The 25,717-nt window shown below is 31.4% G+C and overlaps 1 protein-coding gene across 1 annotated transcript; it reads left to right on the top strand.

Annotated features, from left to right (window-relative positions):
• The first annotated feature begins 13,419 nt into the window (after positions 1-13,419).
• Positions 13,420-25,436, top strand: LOC127724876 (uncharacterized). The gene is made up of 4 exons (XM_052231881.1): positions 13,420-13,484; positions 23,648-23,709; positions 24,331-24,346; positions 25,358-25,436. Exons 1-4 carry the CDS (start codon positions 13,420-13,422, stop codon positions 25,434-25,436), a joined length of 222 nt encoding a protein of 73 aa, XP_052087841.1.
• The last annotated feature ends 281 nt before the right edge of the window (positions 25,437-25,717 follow it).

The raw sequence follows: 25,717 nt of genomic DNA, 5'->3' as shown, positions 1-25,717 counted from the left end.
GTAAGCATCAAAAATGTTCAGTAAAGTAAGATCTACAAACACATCACCATCACCAAAACACAATTTTGTCATGAATCCATCTGAGTCCTTTGTTTAATAAGCACATAGATCAAGGTGAGCGACACAGGCTCTTTAGTTCCTCTAGTTTTAAGTCATTGCCCATTAATGACGATTTTGACCATTTGTTTTTTTCTAATATCTTCAAAACTATAATATAAAGATAGCAACTTTAAAAAGTCAAAATGATCAGCAAGACAAGATTTTCAAATAACTTATATGGCTTAAATTTTCGGTCGACTCCTTATTGGAGTTATTGCTCTTTTATGACGATTTGTACCAATTTTTAGTGTTTTTGCGTGTTGTCTTGAAAAATATAATTGATATATAGACACTTTAAAAAGGAAAAATGATCAGCAAGGCAACACCTACAAATAAGTTAAATTTGGCCGAAATTGTTAGTTGACTCTTAATAAGAGTTATTGCACTTTCATGACGAATTTTGAGTACCCGTTTTGTGTTTTGGGGAAAAAAAACTACAGATGAAAGAGAAAAACTGTAAACAGACAAAATGATCAACAATACAAGATGAACAACAAAGAGATTGTTGTCATGAATTCTGTTCTAGTCTACAATGTTGGAGAGTGTCTATCTTTGATGATGCACATATACCTAGGTGAGCGACACAAGCTCTTTAGAGCTAGTAGTTTTGGAAAAAAGTTAATCTAAGCAATATCCCTACCATAAAGACATATTGTCCACGTCAAAATATTTCCTTTCAATCATTTAAGGCAAGATGACTTCTAAAGAAAGGCTGATGATTATATTTGAATATCAATGGGTCTATCAAATGTTTGTAGATTTGACCAAAATGTAAACAGTTCAAAGACCAAAAGATACAATTTCAAAGAATAATTGCTACACAACAAACGTTCTGAACGGAAATTTAACAAGCCAACTACTTTTTTGTCGCCGGCTGTTTCTGTGCAATTTTGAATTTTACAATATGTAATTGTATATAAATGATATGATTGTAAGTTGATATCGTGGGAACTGTGTTCCTGAATTTAAAATGTTCTATATACAATGTAACTCTGTCATGTATCATTCATCTTCATATTTAATCATTTACTATTTCATTCATAAAATGACTTTAGAAAGAGACTGTACGTTTACCAAATATTTATTATAAACCAAACGCTTTCATTCATTAACAACCAAGAGCTATGGAAGGCAATAACTTTTTGGTAAGTAGAAGTATGTATTGAAGGCAATTTTATTCATTTAATGTTTTGCCCGTCGTTAATTTGTTATAGTTATGTCGTTTTATTAATGCCGCCGCTTTTACGAATAGATATGAATTATTCATGTGTTGAAACATTCGAAAAAATTACCAAGGTTCAGGTTACACACATTTCCGCTAAATCCGTTGTTTATCGCCCGTGCATGGCATGTAAAGGTATGAAGTTTGTTTTGTTAGATATTTTTCTATGATATTATGTTCTAATTTATGTTTGACTAATAATTTCCTTGACATTATTATCTAGCTATTTCCTGTGCTATATTTCATTTACTCTTCCTTGAACTAAACATGTCCCCGTTTGGCCTTTAACAATGAGAAACACCTGTAAAATGACTAAAAGGGAAACAATTCAAAAGAAAAATGAACAAAACGAAATATGGGAGACAGCAACAAACAACAACCATTGTCTTGTGACATGCAAATGAGGTGGGATTTAACGCTCAATCCTCTTCTAATCTGGGAAAGTGTTATAACAACTCAACATAAGAACAAACTGTTAAAATCAGTATGAAAGGACTGAGTCCATCAGATCAGAACTTAGCATAAAAATATTAGAGTATAGTTTGAAAAATTAAAAGCAAACATTGTGATTAAGGTGTAACAACTCCTGTAAGAAGTTGATTGACAATTTCATTCATTTTTACTTATTTAAAGATCTGATGTTGCAATCATTTTTACTGCCCAAAATGTTCTATAGGGTAAGACCTGTTTTTAAAGTTACTTGACTCCTCCTCTTAAAGATAATATCACGTTCCATTTCTCAATACTTATTTTTCTTTGTAAGCATACCATTTCAATAGATAAAAGAAGAGTTCACATGTTCAACCACAGGCCGTAGAAGAATTGATTTTCGGGATGTTTTTTTTTTGGGGGGGGGGGGGGTGGGGATTAGCTGGATGTTTCTTTCTTTTTAATCACCACAAGGTAGAGGCAAAAGGAATTTCAACGGATTTTTCTTTTTCATGTGATCATCACCTGTCAATAATTTGCATATTTTCTTATTACAAAATTGAAAAGTTACAAAATAGTCTGAACTTTGCTCATCTGATATAATGCACCTTCAAAATGTGTGCTAGGTGTCTTTTCTGTCACACATTTTTTCTCCAACAATGATATTGAATATTTGCCAATTGTTATTGAAAAATAAAGAGCACAAAACCAGTCATTTTTTTTTCATTACCAGCACATTATCAGGACAATTTAGTTTTGCGAATTTGTCCGACTTTTGTAATGTAAAATCGTTGTAATATATATCGCGAGGTGCTATGAATTTTAGACTGCAGAAACAATATACGGATAAAACAAGAAATTATATCAAACTAGTTTGTACCGTTTATAAAACAAGAGAAAACTCGGCGAATCTATCTTAACTCCTGGCATCTAAAGCTCGTAATTTGAATGTGTAACATGTCACTGTAACCATGTATAACTGGATTTATCAATCAAGAACAAGATAAAATATAAATATTTTGTGTTCTCAGATAAGTAAAACAGTTAAATGTCACTGTCCTCCTTTTCTGAAGGAGGGCAGTGACGGGCTTTTTTTAAATTTTTTTTTAATTATTTTTACTTTAAGTAGATCAAAATCATTTTAAAAATAGATTGATTTAATTTCGTTTTACGGAACACTTGGAAAAAATGGTTCGTGTAAATATGCTGATTAATTGAAGTGTTTGTATCTATTTTGAAAAAAAAGATAAAATCATATCATATGAGTGACAGATAGGGCTTATACTTGTAATATTATCACATAAAACAGACTTTGTCACTAGATTAATAGACACAAATACAACCACGACAATAGTGTTAACATGTGAAGGAAGCGATTATGAAACATTTTTGTACATATCTTTTGACATAGTAACGGTGCTATGGAACATTTTGACTGTATATTCAGGTAATTAACATTTCATCATTCATTTTCACATTTATTACAGACACTATTGTACTGTAGCCCAAAACTTTACCTGCATATTTAATGTACTAAATGCAAAATAGTTGTGCTAATTACATCGATCAATATATTATGTATAAAAATAATTTCATAAATGACGAGGAAACACTTCCAGTTTATAGAATATGCTTATAATAAACAAAATTTTCCTTTTTCAAAATATCTCAGAACATTGCGAGTGCGCTTGCGGATCCATTGAGGAAAATTTTTTCCTACTATCATATAACTGGCAAAATCAGGAAGAATAAAGAATTAACACACAATTTCTTTCGTTATTTACCATTCTATATAAATGATAGGGTTACCATGTTAGACGATCACAGCTGACATTCGAGTGATGTATTTTACAAATAAAACTCTTGCGTTGTTGAAATGAAACAGTCCCCTTTAATCAAAATGATTTCCTCATATTGTATAAACATAGGTATAACAAGTCATCGTTAACATTGATCATTTTTCTCTCATTTCTTGGTTTTGGTCTCATTTCAGATCAGTACAGATTGTTATTATATATATATATGTGCTATATAATTCATATCTTGTAACGATAAATTTACCGCGTATTTGTAGTGACGCCGTTTTATTTTTATAACCATGCTTGTATTTGTTTCCTTATTCGAATCTTTTACAGTGGGATATAGACATCAGAACTTGGTCAGAACCTTTACTAAATTTTATCAGAAATATCAAAATTCATTGTAGAAGACTATTCCCTCCTGAAGAAATTTTATTAATAAAGCTATATAAAAGTCCCTGCCTGCGTTTCACAAAAACATCTCACGACTATATTGTATCGTAAGTATACTGAATAATTCCTGACTTACGATCAAAATTATATTGCGTGATAACATTTTGTGAGGAAATTCGATGTTTGCTATACCACGGTTCATTTCAACGCACTTTATGACAATACCACTTTACCAATCAGAATGAATTATTTTGCAGTGTATAAAGAAATGATTTTACTTTGCATATATGTATTATTTGTGAAAAATGAAATATTTGATAGTGTGTGTTAACATTTTGTGAGGGAATTCGATATTTGCTACACCACGGTTCATTTCAACGCACTTTATGACACTATCACTATACCAATCAGAATATAATTTTTTGCAGTATTTAAAAAATGATTTTACTTTGTATCCATGTATTATTTGTTAAACAACAAATGTTTTAAAAGCAATATTATTCTGTATAAAATCAATAATTATGTAGATTTTAAGCCCAAACTTTCTATTGCCTTAAATACGCAAATTAAAGATCCGAAAACTATACCAATACCGAATGACAAGTTTTTGAAATTATAGCAAAAGTTTTGGTTGACAAATTTTTATTCGTTTTTGCAAAAAATGAATCTTTAAAATATCATTTCTCCCTACCCAGTTTACCCCTATTACTTATTATTATGTGGACTAGTCATTGTTATTGAATCTTACGCAATATGATTTGATTAAGTTAATATTAGTTTACCTGCATACTGTTTATTATTTTCATACTCGTATATTGAATAATTCAGAACATGCATAAATGTGTACAGTAACTTAATTGACCTTCAAACTGGACACCGGACGAGTCCATATTATTTTTATTTATAAAACTAAAGGTGTGAAAGGTAAGAATCGCCACTTTTTATATTTTTACAAAATTTTCCACATACAGTGTAGATAAATTATTTTTTTAAAGCGTATTCCGGAGAAAAGAGAGAAAGTTTACAAATCAGACGTTTAAAACCATTAAACAAGTCATTTTTCAAAGAGAAATGCTGAAATGCATTTGATGCACTGCTACGTCAGGTAAAATTATTGTTTATCATAACAAAAAAAAATCAGTCTCTCTTAAGGTTATTATTATAATTAATCCCAAACAAAAGTGGTCAGTAAATAAAGTCAAAATATGTCCGATCTGCCTATTTTTGAAATTCAATACGATTGTTTTAATGTCAATTTCGTCTATCTCACAAAATCTTGTTAGGCACTAAACATTTGCTATAGTCGTTATATTTTTTGTGAAACGAGGGTCGCCTTTTCATGGTAAAAATTGTAATTGAAGACTACCTTCTACATAACTGATCTTACATTAATTCTTCAATCCCTTTTTTGAAGGAAGTATAAAGTTTATTTAAATTTTTGTAATTGAAATTATGTGCAAAATTCAGTTCAGATATTTTCTTTTTTTAGTGTTCATTATTATTGCTGTATGAAATCAATCATTGATTTAATAATATAGGAATGTATGAATCTATATCACCAGGGTGAATACTTTGATTTTTTTTTTCACTACCTGCGAGCAGTATTTGATATACTTTGACATATTTTGTTTTGCTTTCCCTGGTTTCATAGTTATTTAAGATACCCCTTTTACAGAATCAAGTACTCTTAATATACTAGTTCTTATCATCTAGTACGATTCTCATTGACCATTGCCCTAACATCTCCTTGTATATATTCACTAAGTATAACATTATTTAGTAGTAACATTACCAATATTATGCTTATCTTTTCATCCTTATCTTCATTGTCTCCGAAAGTGACACAAAGCTCTCTCATATCATACATTTTTGTATTATTCAAAATGATCAGTCAAAAGGTGTTCTACAACGATCACCAGCCCTTCACCTTTGATTTGATACCTACATAAAATTGAGAATGAAATGGGGAATGTGTCAAAGAGACAACAACCCGACCAAAGAGTAAAACAACAGCCGAAGGCCACCAATGGGTCTTCAACACAGCAAGAAACTCCAGCACCAGGAGGCGGACTTAAGCTGGCCCCTGAATAAAAAAAAGTACTAGTTCAGTGAAAATGGACGTCAAACTTAACTCCACAACATATAAATGAACTAAAATTAAAAAATACATACAAGACTAACAAAGGCCAGAGGCTCCTGAATTGGGACAGGCGCAAACATGAGGAGGGGCTAAACATGTTAAGTGAGATCTCAACCCTCCCCCTATATACATGTATTACCAAAATATATTCTACATAGTTTAACCTATGCGTAGGAACTATTTTGTTTCAAATATGTACTACTTTCGAGTACGATTTGGTGGTGTTACGTCTTAAAAAAATCTACCCGAATATCTTTGCAAAGAATTCCGCTCAAACCGGTGCTAGGGGTAGTCTTAAACTTGCAGTGAGACGAGAGGTTTTTGTTCAGTGTTATAGACCTCACTGTGTCTTTGAGATGAATAAAAGCAATAACAGCGCCGTTCCTTTGCCCTGTGCATGTACTGATTTTGTGTCATGGATACCCCATATCCTTTGTTTTTACATTATATACAAATGACAAATTTACATGGGTTTCAGGGATATGAGGTAAAATTTGGTATCAAGTTATTATAGTCTTATCAGTACAATGTTGATATTATATGTATTAAACTAGACTGTGAATCAAAAAGCAATTCAACTATCAATAAAACCTCTTCAGGTGAGCAATAAATTATGCGTTATAAATACAAACGATACCATGAAGCTAACGCTTACTATTGTGTCTAGTACTTAAATTATTTAAAACGGTGACAAGGAAAGAAAATTTAAAAAAGGTAATTGACCCATCTACCTACGGGGCGCCGAATGGGACTTGAACTTTTTGTAATCAAAAACAATTTTGTGTACACAAAATTCAATTCTGTCATAACAAAATCATTTTTGTCTTACAAAACTATGTGATACAGGTTGCAATTCTGTAAATATAGACAATGCAATTTCCCAAAGGAACTCCCTTTGCGGCTATAACTGTGACACTTTTACTATGAAGTTTCGTGAAAAATAATATCTTAGAACGGAAAGTTTATATGCACTACTATTTTATTCAAAGGTCAAAATATAGGGCTGTGCGGCATATTTTCAACATTTATATGCCCTGAACTTCTAAGAGTTTAAACTTATACTAAAATTCTATACTACCCTTACCTCCATTTTTGGACCTCCTCAGAATTAAAATTTAGGCGCTACCATGTTTTTCTATACTGGTTACATTCCCAAGTGATGTCTCTATGAGATGAAACACAGAGATCATAAATGGGAACCAGTACGTTAACAAATTAACATATCTATGAATATTATATATCTCCCCAAAAGAGGCGTGGTTTGAGAAACAGTTGTATTTACAAAGTGCAACCTATACAAACATTTATTCAAATAGAAAACTCTCTAAAAACACTTTTTCTCACAACAATACTTATTTATCAGAATTATAGCCTTAAAGAAATCACTGCATATACTCTAAGTTTCCTTTTACAGTACATTTTATACCCCTACCCCAGTTTCAATTTTTTAAAGAATTTGAAAACAAGACTTTAATTATTGCCAGCTTACCCTATGTGCATGTTTTCTGACATGAAATGTCTAAAACCTGTTTGAAACTATTCTGATAACAAATTGAAAGCATTTTAAAATACTATAAATGTAATGCTTAGTAGTTAATCATTCCAACATTCAAGATTATACAAAGTATCCAATCTTGCCTGTGTCTCCAGTCCACATCTTACTGTATGCCTATTTGTCAATGAAAGTTCTCAATTTCTGCCTCAAATGGTCAGTTTAGAATTCATGTTACAACAGTATCATCCCTAACCATATATCTAACATAAGTTAGTTAATATATGAACTAGAAGTGTTTAAACAAAGCCATATTTGCAAAAGTTGTATTTATGAAGATATCAGTCTGGTGCATAAATTCACTAAAAGTTTGATAGAAATGACTGCTTACATCTGATTTTTGCATAACTTCCTAGCACAGATATTGTTTTCTTTACAAAAGACCTTTAAAATAATAAAATCATAGCATTTAGAAGTTAAATTATCTGTTTTATGACCCAGGGGGAGGCATTTTTCTTTTTTTTGCCCCTGGGGCTTCACATTTCCTAAATTTTTTCCATGTTTCTAGCAATGTGGAATATTTAGTACATATTTTGGATAGAACACACTATTGTAAGTTTTATTGAGGTCTTTTGGTAATTCTAGCTTGTAATTTTTATGCCGCAGTCACAAAAAAGCACATTTAGGTGTTACGGCTTACTTTTGGGTTATCGACAGGACAAAAACACCCCACCAAAAATATTTAAGAAGAATCAATTAGTTGCAATGACTGCGAAGGGTAAATCTAAGCACTTTTAAACAATTTAAATTACAAATAGGCAGATATAATGAATTTATTTTTAATTCAGGGCTTTAAGTAAACAATGCATACTGTAAACTGTGAATTTATGCTGACTCATCATAGTTAAGGCCCAGGATTTTCTCAATCTTCATAAAATATTTATAAAACTTCATATCTGAGTTAAATTCTCCAAAATCTCTGACATAAACAAGATTTTATGAAATTCTGTATGTTCTAATTTTTAACCCTATATAGGTTGCAATTCTGTAAATAAAGACAATGCAATTTCCCATAGGAACTCCCTTTGCGGCTATAACTGTGACACTTTTACTATGAAGTTTCGTGAAAAATAATATCTTAGAACGGAAAGTTTATATGCACTACTATTTTATTCAAAGGTCAAAATATAGGGCTGTGCGGCATATTTTCAACATTTATATGCCCTGAACTTCTAAGAGTTTAAACTTATACTAAAATTCTATACTACCCTTACCTCCATTTTTGAACCTCCTAAGAATTAAAATTTAGGCGCTACCATGTTTTTCTATACTGGTTACATTCCCAAGTGATGTCTCTATGAGATGAAACACAGAGATCATAAATGGGAACCAGTACGTTAACAAATTAACATATCTATGAATATTATATATCTCCCCAAAAGAGGCGTGGTTTGAGAAACAGTTGTATTTACAAAGTGCAACCTACAGACTTGTTTTATGAGAACTTCAGTTTTGTAATGACAAAATTCTTTTTTGGAGACAAAATTCTTTTTTGAAGACATAATTCATTTTTGTAGACAAAAATTCATTTCAATTTTGTCAAATAGGTATGCAAATATAAACTTATTTGCATACAAAATTGACTTTTGTTACCTGATATGGAAATTAAAACACAAAATTCAATTTTGTGAGACGAAATTCAATTTTGTGAGACAAAAATTCAATTTTGTTGTGAGACAAAATTCAATTTTGTTGTGAGAGTAAATTCGATTTTGTTGTGAGACAAAATTCAATTTTGTGTTTATCTTTGTGTAAACAAAATTGAGTTTTTTTAAACAGAAGTGAAAATTTAACAAAACTCAATTTTGTCTACACAAAAATAAACACAAATTTTAATTTTGTGACAAAATCTCAGTTTTGTATGCAAATTAGTTCACAGAATCCAAACTAAACTAATTTGCATACACAATTGACTTTTGTCGCCCAATTTTCAAATTAGGTAACAAAAGTAAAGTCTGTGATACAAAAATTAATTTTGTTATGACAAAAAGTAATTTTTGCCCACTTAAAGATAATTTTGTATGACAAAATTTAAATTTGTAGTATGCTCCAAATTTTGTTAAACTGAACTAATTTTTGTTGAACAAAACTCACTTTTGTCCGTACAAAATTGAATTTCGAGTACAAAACCACAAGAGTCCCGTTCGGCGCCCCGTACTACCTCATGGTTGGTTTTTGGTCTTGTTTTTAAGAATGATTAAAATGCCCTGCGATTTAAGCCTGTCATGAAGTGCTAAGATTGTCATTTTAGGTAATTGTGGCAAATGGTATATTTGTAGGACGGTGCTTTCAAAAATGATATTATTTTACTTTTTACATTTGACAATTTTCGGAAATCCCACAAAACAAATAAAAATTTTATGGAAAAACGATCTTGAAATGTTGTTTTAATTTAGCTTGTTACATTTATGTCTAATTGCCAGAGATTGGTAACTTATATCCCACAAATATGTTTAAAAATGTAAACTCTTAACATTTACGGAAACTTTCAACCCAAATATTCAAATTTTGGATTTAAAGATGCAACAATATTTGACAACATATATCGACAATTATCAATAGTCTTTGTGGAAAACGTCAACTCACTCTCTTTACAGTAGTACTATTGCAAGAAGAACGCATACTAAAAATCTTAGCAACAAATAAAATCCCCTTTCTGTTCATAAAATGACTCAGCTGAGTATATATATATAAATTAAATAGCCTGGAGAAAATCAAAAATAGTCATTTTGAAATGCTATTAACATGACAAATTTAGATTTTCCTATTGCCTCTGGTATATAATTCTATATTTGTAAGACACAAGGAAATCGTCTTGAAATTGTAAATAATAAACGAGGTGCTGTCTACAACAGAAGATGAAAATTATTAAAATGTCATATTTGAGTTGTTAAAATCTGTTACTGTCTTCTTTCAATGTTTGTTGCAGCCTTATGGATAAAAACAATTTTCTATGGTACCAAATTTTTTTTATGTAAATGAATTACTTCGCTATTGATACTTGTCAGAGAAATTTTCAGTTGAAAAAAATTTTCATTCTAATATTTCCCATGTGCAATGGTTCCTTGGGTGGTTTTTCAATGTCTTATCTTTTGGTTTTTTATTCTCTTCAAATCACAGTGTTTTAAGATTTTCAAGTGTTGGTTTCAATGCAATTTCAACTGACGAAAAATAAATGTTCAACATGTGTGTGTCATCATTCAAGTTCATTTCAGTTTTTATTTAGTAACTTTGAATTGGTTTCAAAAGACAAACTGGACTCTGTTTAGCAAATATTGATAGTAAGATAAACTTCTACATTAAAACGTTGAAAGCTTTAGTTATAGACAAACACAAAATGTGTCATGTAAAAAGGATTATTGAATGTATTGAATTATTTCTCTTTGAAATTGAATGAATCATCTTTGAACTAAACGGATGTTCACTGATAATTTCAGTTAAAATACAGATCTAAATCCAGTAACACATGAGATATTAATTATAGAAAACCTAAATTTTACAGTGACAATTTTTACATTTTCTGTGGTAAGACATTCAGATTCTGTGTCAAAAAGTGAAATACCAAATACCGAACTCCAAGGATAATTCGAAACAGAAAGTCCCTTATCAAATGTCAAATTCAAACTATCAAACACATCAAAAGAATGGAAAACAACTGTCATATTCCTGACTTGGTACAGGCATTTCAGAGTCAAGTAAGAGCAACTAATAAACGTAAAATCATGTCTATCTACAATCGGTGCAAATTTGGTGGAAAAATTATCCGTTTTCTGCTGGTTTTGTCGTGTATAGAAAACATAAAACAGACATTGATTTTAAATATCGATCAGTGTAAAAGACTTATTCGCAGTTTTGTTAATAAACAATAAAAGTGAGACAATATAAATAAGGTTGTATGTTTAAAATAACAAATCTGACTATTATAAGTAGTAATTATTGAACATTCTATATAATTTGATCAAAATACACTGTCACTTATCTTTGTAGACCCTGTAGACATTTGTTATGGTAAACGCGGACTCGTTTCATGTGGAGCAAAATATAAAATATCTATTCTTGATATATCATTTGAAAGAAATTGTACAAGCTGCGATTGCACTTATAATCAGCAATCAAAATGTGCGGAATTCAAATTGCCTGGCTCATGGGTAAATTCCCGTTATTACGAAGCAGTATATGGACAACAAGAAATTTTGATAACAAGTGAAAGGGTAAAGTGTCCAAACGAGGAACAGCTATTCTCAAATCAAGTACATATACAATATGAGTGCATAAGCGGTAAGTTTATTTTGCTAACTCTAGTTTTTCGAGAAAAAATGTTTTAAAAGTTCATTTATAGGCCATACAAGAGGCGAATGTGAAAATTAACAACCTTTATCAGTATGCTTATAATAATTATAATAAATTCTTTATTTGAAGAGCGTAACTCAATTAGAACTAGTCGAATTTTCATTGAGCCGTGGTACTTATCTAAAAGTGCTTGATTTTTAAAACGAAAAACATTATATTTAAATAGAGAAAATATTGAACCTTATAATACCTCATCTAATACAAACTATTGTTATATTTATTAAACGGTACAATTGACACAAAAGCATAAAATATTTTAAGGAGAAATGGCCCAAAATTGACAGAAAGGCTGTCTTTGTTAGGGATGAGCTGATGAAGAGGATAAACATTTACAATAAATTTTAAAGGAACCTGATAATCAACATTATCTTATTATGTACTGTTCTATAAAATGCGAATTAGTAATCATAATCCTAATAAAAAGAGGGGGGAAAATAACGGTGTTATTTTTTAAAGTAAACAATTTAAAGTAAACAAAAATGATCGTCAGCTTTAACATATCTGATATAGTGACAGTAGAAAAAATACATTTAGCTTAAGATATGCACTTGCATTGGTTACAACAGCTCATCAAATAACCAAGATTCTTCAGACGCGCTATTCTTCCACATAGTACTCATCAGCAGTGCGCAAATCAAAACCGATGGAAGGCCATTTCAAATACGATGTTGAAGAGCATTGAAAACCAACAATTCCAAACAATTGTGCCAATTTCGGGAAAAAGCAATCTATGTCCATTGTTTCGATTGATTCAACATTTTATTAACACTAAATACACAGAAAACAGTATCAATAATATTTCATGTCAACATGGGACTACTGGGCTGGTGATATCTTTTGGGTACGAAACGTCATTTGCCGACTCAGTGGTTGTAAAATCTCATAAAAGATACCAGGACTTGTAAAATGGTTGCAAACAAAATGGTTCATATATCTTTAATATAATGCATTTATATCATATATTATAAAAGACTTCTGTGACATTATCAACAAGACAGAGGGACCAAGTTTACACTTACAGTATGGCTTTTCTTCAATGTTTACCTCTAAACGAAACTGTAAATGTAAAACTTCTACAACATCAGGAACTTTGCAAATTCAGGCAGTTGATATTCGATTTCAAAATGATGCATCCGGAATATGTGGTAAAAATCAAAATTCTTACTTAGAGTTTGATTCTGCAAACAATTTTATAAAGTGTCAAAATAGGCAGTTAATTGGTGGTTATGAAACTATTTTCAACTCTACTCAATCCAGCATGGATATACTTCTTCATCTAGACGGAAGTCGTCCAACTATCTGGATTGCTGTATTAGGTAACGCATCGATTTGTTTATATTTCTTATTTTTATCTGCATATAAAAAACTTTACTGAGTATATTATAAACTTGAATTTTCATCATGTTATAACTGGGTTTGTACTTACGCGAGCAAAATGACGGGTGTACCATGTGGTGCAGGATCTGCTTACCATTCTTGGGCACCCCCGGTTTTGGTGAGGTTTGTGTTGCTCAGTCTTTTGTTTTCTATTTTGTGTTTTATGTACAGTTGTTTGTCTATTTTGGTCTTTTACATTTTCGCCATGGCGTTGTTAGCATATTTTCGACTTATGATTTGAATGTCCTGTTGGTATCTTTCACCTCTCTTATTTTTCAAGTTATCAATTCTCCACACCTTAATACTGATATACCAACTTCACCTGCATATGGGATTACCATGTCTCAACTCATTTGGTATTCAAGAGCTTGCAGCTGCTACCCAGATTTTATTAAACGTCACCCGCGTCTGAGCAGAAAGTTGATGAACCAGGGCTATGTCAAAGATTGTCTCGTGTTTTTTTTCAAAAAAAGTTCATCGGAAGATACCAAGACCTTGTTGATAAATATTCCGTATCGACTTCACATATAATACATGATGGTCTTGAAGAATAGATTCAAGGTACTGATATCGTTTATCATCTTCATTACGTGTTATTGTGTTCTTTTATTTGTCTTTATAAATTATCAACCATTACTGTTAAGCCTATTTTTGGTAATATCCTTTTAGCGTGGCACGGTACTTATGCATCCCGCCAGTGTGTTGTTGTGCTGTGGTCATTTTTTGTATTATTATCTTTCATTATTGCTTATGTGCTTTGTCTTTGTTCCATTTTGTTTTTCTTTTTTTGACATATTTGTCTGTTTGATAGTGATTACGATTATTATACCATGTTGACTGCTGTACCCCAATTTATGACCGTTTTACCTATTATGTTTGTTTGCTTTGTTCAAACATTGTTGTCGATATAATGAAATTTTATGCGACTGTCATACAATTGAGAGGTTTAGCTAGATATAAAACCGGGTTTAATCCACCATTCTTCTTCATAAGAAAATGCTTGTACCAAATCAGGAATAAAACAGTTGTTTTTCCGTTCGTTTGGTGTGTTTGAGCTTTTGATTTTGCCATTTGATAAGCGACTTTCCAATTTGAATTTTCATTTGAGTTCGGTATTTTTGTTATTTTGCATTTTGCATTCCGTTTTTGTTGTACAGACCTTTAAATCAATTCCAAGAAAGGTTTCGGACCCGATGACTTAGTTTTCTGTCATCTAAAACGCAACAGAAGATTATAATTAGTACATTTTACAAACTTTAAAACTTAGTGACAGGTACAGAAATATAAATCCACATACTTTTACTGAATAATTTTATCATCATCAATTCAACAAACAGTCATTCACAGTGGCAAAAAATGTACTATACAAAGAAGATAATCGAGGATCAGCACCTCGTACTATAATTCAGGGCATGGCTTTTCTATTGATTAACATTTACTTAAACATGCTGTGTAAAAGGAATTCGAAAAAATCCCTTTGGTATGGTCATATATTTTTTTAATTTACTTGGCATTATGAATATAAGGTTTCTCTTCAGCTACTTCAGGAAAGAATGTGAGTGTCGTATGTAATAATATGGACATCGACACTACCCTAGCATATGGCATAACCTCTAAATATTCAGGAGGGATCAATATGCTAACATCAGTAAGTTTAAAAGAGATAATTCCAACGACATTTTCGAATTCAGAAAAGACCAATCTGGTGAAATCAACATTTTCAAAAGAAGTCCATATGGAGAAATCAACGCATTCAAACGTTATCAATCAGAAGACAGCATCACAATTAGATCAAATAAGTACCAACCACAATATTCAGCCTACCGATGAAACAAAATACCCTAAGATAGGAGAATCGGTATCCAGAATGAAAGGTAATATACATATTAAAAGCAAAACTATGTTTTGAGAGGGGTTGCATGAATACATATGCATTGCTTTATGTAGAAACTACAGAAACTGTTATATTGATAATCATTTGTATGTATCATAGAGTGTATACTATACTGGCTGAACGTACGGTGTTGATCTGTAATAGCTTTATTATCAAAATAACTTTTACACAATGAATAAGGTAAATTCGAAGAAATTCATTGTTGATTTATCAATTTGAGTTTCAAAATCATCTTGATTTGCATTTTACTTTATGTTTATGTATATCTATAGTTGATGCAAAGGTGGAGATGTTTTAAAGGCCAGTCTTCAACTGTGAAATTTCAAAACTTGTAAACTTTTTCAATCCTTTTCAGTGGCAGGGGTGTTCGATTCCAATGTTAATTTACCAGGATCGTCAGTTTCCCTGCCGAAGGTTGGTGGTTCTCTTCACGCACCCGGCCTTCTTTACTTTAAAACAATGACTGTTACGAAATAGCATTTAGTGCCGAAAGTGGCGTTTAATACCAATCAATCAATTAATCCTTTATATATATTTATAATAATTATGCTTGTACTACTGATCAATCATAGGGATATTTTACAGTTCATATGCCAGTCCAAAAAAGTAAGTTGTGATGTCACTTTAAAAAAGAGGTGAAAGATACCAAAGGCAAATTCAAACTCATGATTCGAAAATAAACTGAAAATGCTATGGTAAAGTACGAAAAACGACGAAAAGACATACAATGGTACACAAAACACAAGAACAAAACTAAAGACTAAGCGACACGAACCCCACCAAATCCGAGGTTGTTTTCAGGGGATCCAGATCATAAAAAACATGTTAAAATTACTTATTTGTACCTACATATGCCATTTTACATTTATTTGTGTAAAATTGAATATTAGCCAAGGCCTTCCCAAACAATTGAGGTTTTATTCTGGTATATTTTGCGGTCAACCATACAATGCAAGAAACTGAAAGCGCTATACCATTTAACTTAAGACACTTTTCCACAATATAAAAAAGTAAAAATATAAAAAAAACTGATCCTCGACACACACATTCTTGTAAACATCTAAAGACTTTCATTTGATAGATTGATGATCCCTTTAAATTTTCGAATTCCAGGCCCAAAAAGTGGTCTTATAAATTATGTTTGTGTTAGTTAGTGTAAAGAAGCGATTTCAACTCTATGCGATTTAAACTCATTAAAATTGCTCTATTTTAAATTGTTCATCCAACGACATTTACAAATTCAGAAAAGGTCGATCCGGAAACATCAACTTATTCAGAAGTGGTCAATCAGGCGACAGCACCACACTCAGAACAAACAAATACTAATCAGAATATTCGGCCCACAGATGTAACAAAATACCATAAGATAGCAGAATCGGTATTCAGAATGAAAGGTAAAATATAGTAGAAAATGGAAATTATGTCTTAAGTAGGGTTGCATAATTATATATTCATTCTTATAGTAGAAACTACTGTTATATTCATTATAATTTGTATGTATTTTAGAGTGTATACTACACTGTCTATACATACTATGCTGATCTTTAATAGCTTAATTTTCAAAATAACTTTTACACTTTGTATATCGATTCATTTGAATAAGTTTATTGTTGACTTGTCATTTTGAGATTCCAAATTATCTTGTTTTGCATTTTATTTTATGCGGTCATGTTGAGAAATCTGTGTCTTAATATGTCGATAGTTCATGTAACTGTGGAGAGGTATTAAAAGCCAGTATTAGACTGTGGAATTTCAACACATGTAAAATTCTGCAATCCTCTCTGTGCCAGGTGCGTTCGACTCCAATCTAAGAATTGAGTTTTGATTGTCAGTTTCCGGCTGAAATCCGGTGGTTTTTTCCACGTACTCCGGCTTCTTCCACCTATAAACTCCGACCGCAACGAAATAGCCAATGATTTAAGGTTGATATTTCAGTCCAAAAACGTTAGTTGTGATGTCACTTAAAAAAAGAAAGGTGAAAGATATCAAAGGATTATTCAGACTCATAAGTCGAAAACAAACTGACAATGTCATGACAAAAAGCGAAAAACGACGGAGGGGGTTTCTCATGTGCTCAGGAAAGGCACAAATATGTTGAAATTGCTTTTTTGTACCTATATAGGCTATTTTATATTTTTGGTAAAATTGGTTATGAGTCAAGGTCTTCCCAAAACAAATGATGTTTTATTCTGGTTTATTCTGCAGATTTGCTAAAAGAAATGATAAAAACTTAAAGCGCTTAAGCAAAAACATAAGACACAACTCAACAACATAAAAAGGTCAAAAATATAAATATTGATCTCTTGACACATACACAGTCTTGTTATCATTCGAGGGGTTTTCATAGGTTCATTTCGATGTTCTAGAGTTTGCAATTTCATAAATTACATTTCAGTTTTGAATAAATGATTTAAGCTAAATAATAATATCCAGCTTTTGGTTCACTCAGAGGTTGAAAATTCTTAATACTATGTTGAATTAAACCTACATCTTTTGATATATTTACGTCCCCATATGTGGTTTTATACCAAATTGTCTTTTATTTACATATTTTTGCTTATTTTTTCCGATTTAACTTTGTTTTTTACTTTTACTTTCCGTCTGTTCTCCTTTTTTCAAAGATCACAACTCTTCTCCAAACCTATTGAACCACTTTTGTTATAAATTGAGATAGCCGATCTTTAGTGTATGATAATGATAGTGTGTCCGTTGTTATGGTTTATCGACCAATATTGCCCTCAAAAAGATAAAATGCAAGTAATTATACAATATTTTGAAACCCATAATAGATATAACATGCATGACAGCGGCAACAAAAATATCAATATTTACTCTCCTGTCTCAGCATAACTATCATACGACTCCTCGTGGGAATTATTGCCTTAATTGATGATATTTTACGAATATTTGATTTTTTGTTCATTTCCTTCAGACGTAAACTATTAAAGACAGAAACTGTAAACAGAATAAATTATCAGCAAAACAGGATATACAGAAATGTGTATGTGACCTAACTATCAGTTGACTAATTTAAGAAGTTATTGCCATTAAATGACGATATTGACGCTTCGTTGATTCCCCATTTTCTTGAAACATTAATAAATAGACAAAATGTGTTGACAGTGAAAATGATAAACAGTACAATATCTACAATAATATTTATGTGACTGAACCAATCAATTGACTCCTCATAGGGTTTATTATCCTTTAATTTAATGACGGTTTACCAAATTTATCCTAACGTCCTTTTATATTGAAAGTATAAACAATCAATAGAAACTGTGAACAACAAAAGAGGGACGAAAGATACCAGAGGGACAGTCAAACTCACAGATCGAAAACAAACTGACAACGCCATGGCCAAAAATAAAAAGACAAACAGACAAATAATAGTACAGATGACACAACATAGAAAACTAAAAACTAAGCAACACGAACCCCACCAAAAAGTGGGGGTGATCTCAGGTGCTCTGGAAGGGTAAGCAAATCCTGCTCCACATGTGGTACCCGTCGTGTTGCTTACGTTATTACAAATCCGGTAAATAGTCTTACTTCGGTAGGTCACATTAGTTAAAAGGGAAGGGTATTGTAGTTACGACATAACTGACTAACAATTCACGACTTACAATTGAATCAAATGACCCTCACTTTACACCATTTTAAAATGCAAACAATATCTTATTCCTTGAAAGAGGTAGTACATGGGAATGCACACAATGTCAAGATTAACTGTATTCCATCAAACAGCCTAACCATTCTTTTGTTTCCATGAAAATCAGCATTGTATTGCAAATATATCATTAACCAAACGATCCTTTATTTTCCGATTGGTTGAAATATATATAGGCATTGCTAACCACAGTTAATCAAAACCTTGACAACTACTTCCAAAGATGATGAAAAGTAGTTTTTGAATCTAGAATTCGCTAATAATGGTTTTTGATGCTATCAATATAAACGATAGTTTCCAAACTGTGTAGAAAACAAAATCTGATTACTTCAAAGATAGAACTTCACTTGACATTTCATATACCTACACCAAACCTTTTCCTCCCAAGATTTTCAACCACAAGAGGGAAGAGGAGACATTTATAATAAAGGATGTCAATTCCAATCCTCCCAATTGCTATTGTTCCTTGTCCCAAATCAAAAATATCTCGCTCTTCATTTTATTACATGGCATCCTAAACTTATAAATGTGTTAGCCAAAGGCTAGAAATGTCGAAATACCAAGCCCATCGACTGAAACTTTTGTTTACTGTAGGATGAATTTCAGGACTAAGCGCGAGCTAGTTAAGCCAAAAGTACACATATAATCTCAATGGATCGAACTTTACGACGTACAATGAGCACACGAGTTTCTACCATTTTCGAGAAGGCGAAAGTTGTAGATTGTAGTTGTAGATGCTATATATTCTCTTCATGAAAAGTATGATTCTTTTCATATGCACAAATCATTATTTGGAATGTCTCACTCAAGACTAAGAATTTACAGCAAAACTGGGAATCCCACATTTACCATTTCATATTCAAAAAGGAGAAGATTTTAGAAAATAACAAATCCCTTCTTATCAACATAAACAAAACGATTAAAATCTCCCGTCTTTATTCTAGATAACCAAACTTCTAGAAAGACCAATATATAGTCGGGTTTTCAAGATATTTGACTAAAGATCTTTCTAAAGGTCTAACATTCTAACTTTCTGCAGTAAAATATGATGGCCTTCGGAAATATTATGATGAGATATATTCAACCATCGATGTCAATTAGATGTGGATTGTTTAAATTTCTTAAGATCTAATGCAAAATCTTCAATCACAATTTCTTCTCTTTTGCATTTAATATTAAGGTTTGTTTCTACCCTTTAAACTCCTATTCCCCAGGCTCAATCGACAAATAGGAGGCACCGTTTATTTAAACATATTTTTTCTAAACAAATTGACATTGTAGATCCAATCCCTTGTTTTACTGCATGGCAATTTTTACTGTATGAAGTAATAAAGCAAATACACCAAGGACGATATGATCAAAATGCTGGATTTTTTTTTTTCGACAGCATACTTGTTGAGTTTGGGCATTGATATTTGAATAGACAGTCTGTATTTACAATGGGTACTTATTATGCATCCCTACTGTCCGACTTATTTTTTGTCCTCATATGAAGCAGAATTCATATAAAACCTTCTTAAAGACAAAAAGAAAAAAAAGAAAAAAATATCTCGCAAAACTCTTTAATTTCCCTTTTAGATATATCTATGATGTCCTGTACTTAATAACCAACATTTTAGTAATTGCTTGCATCTCATATATCACAGTGAACTTGATATAAAGGATACTACCGAAACAAGATCATTATCCTGATCTTTTTCCTCAATAATGACAAAACATTGAACTAGAATCTTTGACATACGTGATGATTTCAACTTTCAAATTGTCAACTTCCAATTTCTAAGCAGTAAATTATCCTCTGCCCCATTGTATGGCATTTACATATCTCAATTGATATGTGATACTCGTGCATTTTCACACTATACGAACGTCAGGAATTGGTTGACCGATACGATGTTTCAACTCACTAGCCAAATGTGTTCACAGCCTTAGATCTTTAAACACCAGTGTGATCTGTAATTTGACCGATTGTGTATTGTTCCCAAATGAATGTGGATATGCATTGTGATGACGCGTGCATAGCAAAAGACATTTACCTTGTTGACGCTCTTCACCGTTTCTCTCTCTCTCTTTGGAGTTCATGCGATTCTCTCAAATATTTTTTGTTACCCTGATTTGGATATTCTTAATCGATTTATACCGGTTTGAACATCGGTATACTACTGTTGCATAAATTATTCCTTTTTGCACGTATTGATCAATATGCAATGTTTACCACACGACCAATTCGGACCTCAGTGAATCTTTTTTTTTAAAGACCTTTAAACACAAATATGCTGCTCAACGTATTAGATAAAATTCAAATTTAGAATTACATGCATGGCTTTATCTTTTTGTTTGGATAATCTCCTTAACTACAGGTTATAAAACTGTCAATGGAGTAAAATTTTAAACCTAAATGAAACATAAATCTCACTCTTAATTACACATAATTAAAGATTGCGTGTAATTGATTAAACGTATCTGATCATCAGATCAGTGAAGGCTAGAAGGCAGTTGAAAATTCTTTTTTATTTATCTAATTTTATAATAATAATATATATTTTAAGTATCAGAATGGATAACATGTATTTATTACTGAACAAGAATTTCAGTGTGTTGGTTCATTGTTTAAAGGACTCTGAATCTTTTCTCAATGTTCATACATAACATTTCTAAATCAAGCTTTTTACATCAATGTAGTACTCAGACCCAGACAATTTTCTTATTCTAAATAATTAATGGTCTGGAAGTATTGTCAAGCATTGAAAGTTATTTGTTTCAAAGGCTGGTAATACAGTAAAATTTGCCAGGAAGCAGAAAGTTGAAAATAAGGCAGCTTTGTGACAACAACAGATCTGAATAAGGCTTTTGAAAGAACTTTACAGTCATATGTATACGTTCGATTTTGTCTTTACTTTACTTTAAAATGAAGAAAACATGCAGTTGTTTATTTTTTAAACTAGATTCTATTTTATCAAACTATTCTACTAAAGTAATCGAAATGTTATCGAAATGTAATCAAATATTACATCATATTGTATGCTTTAATCGATTAAATTACGATAACATTTAATCGAAAATTATGACGATTACAGATTACTTACGATTATTTGGGAAAATGTAATTCATTACAATCGATTATAATTACAGGTTACGATTACGCAAACCCTGGTCGACTTGCAGCTCAATATATTATATAGACATTTTGGTACTGGCATGAAAATACTTATATAGTTTGATTGAAATTTGATGTTTTAAAATTTGGAAATCATTTTGACTTAAGCATTATAATGTCCTAAAAACTTTGATTCCTTGTCTCGATTTGGCTATACTTTGTTTCCTTTCTGGTTTTAACAGTTCTGCAACATTTGTATATGGTTTGGGATTCTTAAATAGTTTGGCCTCGAGCATCACTTAAGAGACATAACTTGTCAAAATGCGCATCTGGTGCAGTGAAACTGAACCGTTAATGTTGTCTTTTATAGAATACCGTGTGATGACTACTAGATGATTTTTTTTTCTGCATTGAGTTTTTCGTTGAATGAAGATTAAATTTACGAAATACTTGCTTTTGTTCATATGAAAAAAGAGTTTTGCAACAAATTTCTGTATATCCATAACAGAAACATTTGTTCAACGCTATACATTGTAAATGAAAACAACAGCACTATACATTATTAATGAAGACAGCAACACCAAACATTATAAATGAAGAAAACAACACTATACATTATAAATGAAGACAACAGCACTTTACATTATTAATGAAGACACTAGCACTATACATTGTTAATGAACACAATAGCCCTATACATTATCAATGAAGACAACAACACTACACATTATCAATGAAGATAACAGCCTAATGCATTATAAATGAAGACAGCAACACTTTACATTATTAATGAAGAAAATAGCACTTTACATTGTTAATAAAGAAAACAACACCATACATTATTAATGAAGAAAACAGCCCTAAACAATGTTAATGAAGACAACAACCGTATGCATTATAAATGAAGACAACAACACTATACATTATTAATGAAGAAAACAGCCCTATACATTATTAATGAAGACAACAGCCCTATGAACTATTAATGAAGACAACAGAACTATACAGTATTAATAAAAATGAAGACAACAGCACTTTACATTATTAATGAAGACAACATCACTAGACATTATTGATGAAGACAACAGCCCTATGCATTATCAATGACGACAACAGCCCTACACATTATTAATGAAGACAACAGCACTATACATTATTAATGAAGACAACAGCCCTATACATTATCAATGAAGACAACAACCCTATGCATTATAAATGAAGACAACAGTCCTAGTCATTATAAATGAAGACAACAACACTATACATTATTAATGAAGACAACAGCACTATACATTATTAATGAAAATGAAGACAACAGCCCTATACAGTAATAATGAAGACAACATCACTAAACATTTTTAATGAAGACAACAGCCATATACATTATTAATGAAGACAACAGCACTATACATTGTTAATAAAGACAACAGCCCTATACATTATTAATGAAGACAACAGCACTATACATTATTAATGAAGACAACAGCACTATACATTATTAGTGAAGACAACAACCCGATACAATATTAATGAAGACAACAGCACTATACATTATTGATTAAGACAACAGCACTATGCATTATTAATGAAGACAACAGCACTATACATTATTAATGAAAATGAAGACAACAGCCCTATACATTATTAATGAAGACAACAGCACTATGCATTATTAATGAAGACAACAGCTCTATACATTATTAATGAAGACAACAGCCCTATACATTATTAATGAAGACAACAGCACTATACATTATTTATGAAGACAACAGCACTATGAATTATTAATGAAGACAACAGCACTATACATTATTAATGAAAATGAAGACAACAGTCCTATACATTGTTAATGAAGACAACAGCCCTATACATTGTTAATGAAGACAAAAGCCCTATACATAATTAATGAAGACAACAGCACTATACATTATTAATGAAGACAACAGCACTATACATTATTAATGAAGACAACAGCACTATACATTGTTAATGAACACAAAAGCCCTATACGTTGTCGGTTTGTTTTCGATCTGTGAGTTTGGCTGTCCCTTTGGTATCTTTCGCCCCTCTTTTTAATGAAGACAACATCACTAGACATTATTGATGAAGACAACAGCCCTATGCATTATCAATGACGACAACAGCCCTACATATTATTAATGAAGACAACAGCACTATACATTATTGATGAAGACAACAGCCCTATACATTATCAATGAAGACAACAACCCTATGCATTATAAATGAAGACAACAGTCTTAGTCATTATAAATGAAGACAACACTATACATTATTAATGAAAATGAAGACAACAGCCCTATACAGTAATAATGAAGACAACATCACTAAACATTATTAATGAAGACAACAGCCATATACATTATTAATGAAGACAACAGCACTATACATTGTTAATGAAGACAACAGCCCTATACATTATTAATGAAGACAACAGCACTATACATTAATTATGAAGACAACAGCACTATACATTATTAGTGAAGACAACAACCCGATACATTATTAATGAAGACAACAGCACTATACATTATTAATGAAGACAACAGCACTATGCATTAATTGATGAAGACAACAGCTCTATACATTATTAATGAAGACAACAGCCCTATACATTATTAGTGAAGACAACAGCACTATACATTATTAATGAAGACAACGGCACTATGAATTTTTAATGAAGACAACAGCACTATACATTATTAATGAAAATGAAGACAACAGCCCTATACATTATTAATGAAGACAACAGCACTATGCATTATTAATGAAGACAACAGCTCTATACATTATTAATGAAGACAACAGCCCTATACATTATTAGTGAAGACAACAGCACTATACATTATTAATGAAGACAACGGCACTATGAATTTTTAATGAAGACAACAGCACTATACATTATTAATGAAAATGAAGACAACAGCCCTATACATTGTTAATGAAGACAACATCACTAAACATTATTAATGAAGACAACAGCCATATACATTATTAATGAAGACAACAGCACTATACATTGTTAATAAAGACAACAGCCCTATACATTATTAATGAAGACAACAGCACTATACATTATTAATGAAGACAACAGCACTATACATTATTAGTGAAGACAACAACCCGATACAATATTAATGAAGACAACAGCACTATACATTATTGATTAAGACAACAGCACTATGCATTATTAATGAAGACAACAGCACTATACATTATTAATGAAAATGAAGACAACAGCCCTATACATTATTAATGAAGACAACAGCACTATGCATTATTAATGAAGACAACAGCTCTATACATTATTAATGAAGACAACAGCCCTATACATTATTAATGAAGACAACAGCACTATACATTATTTATGAAGACAACAGCACTATGAATTATTAATGAAGACAACAGCACTATACATTATTAATGAAAATGAAGACAACAGTCCTATACATTGTTAATGAAGACAACAGCCCTATACATTGTTAATGAAGACAAAAGCCCTATACATAATTAATGAAGACAACAGCACTATACATTATTAATGAAGACAACAGCACTATACATTATTAATGAAGACAACAGCACTATACATTGTTAATGAACACAAAAGCCCTATACGTTGTCGGTTTGTTTTCGATCTGTGAGTTTGACTGTCCCTTTGGTATCTTTCGCCCCTC

Source organism: Mytilus californianus, unplaced genomic scaffold (assembly GCF_021869535.1).
Source record: "Mytilus californianus isolate M0D057914Y unplaced genomic scaffold, xbMytCali1.0.p SCAF_14, whole genome shotgun sequence".
NCBI classification, from domain to species: Eukaryota; Metazoa; Mollusca; class Bivalvia; order Mytilida; family Mytilidae; genus Mytilus; species Mytilus californianus.
The sequence above is the reverse complement of the archived record's forward strand: the minus strand, read 5'-3'. Positions and strand labels throughout refer to the sequence as shown.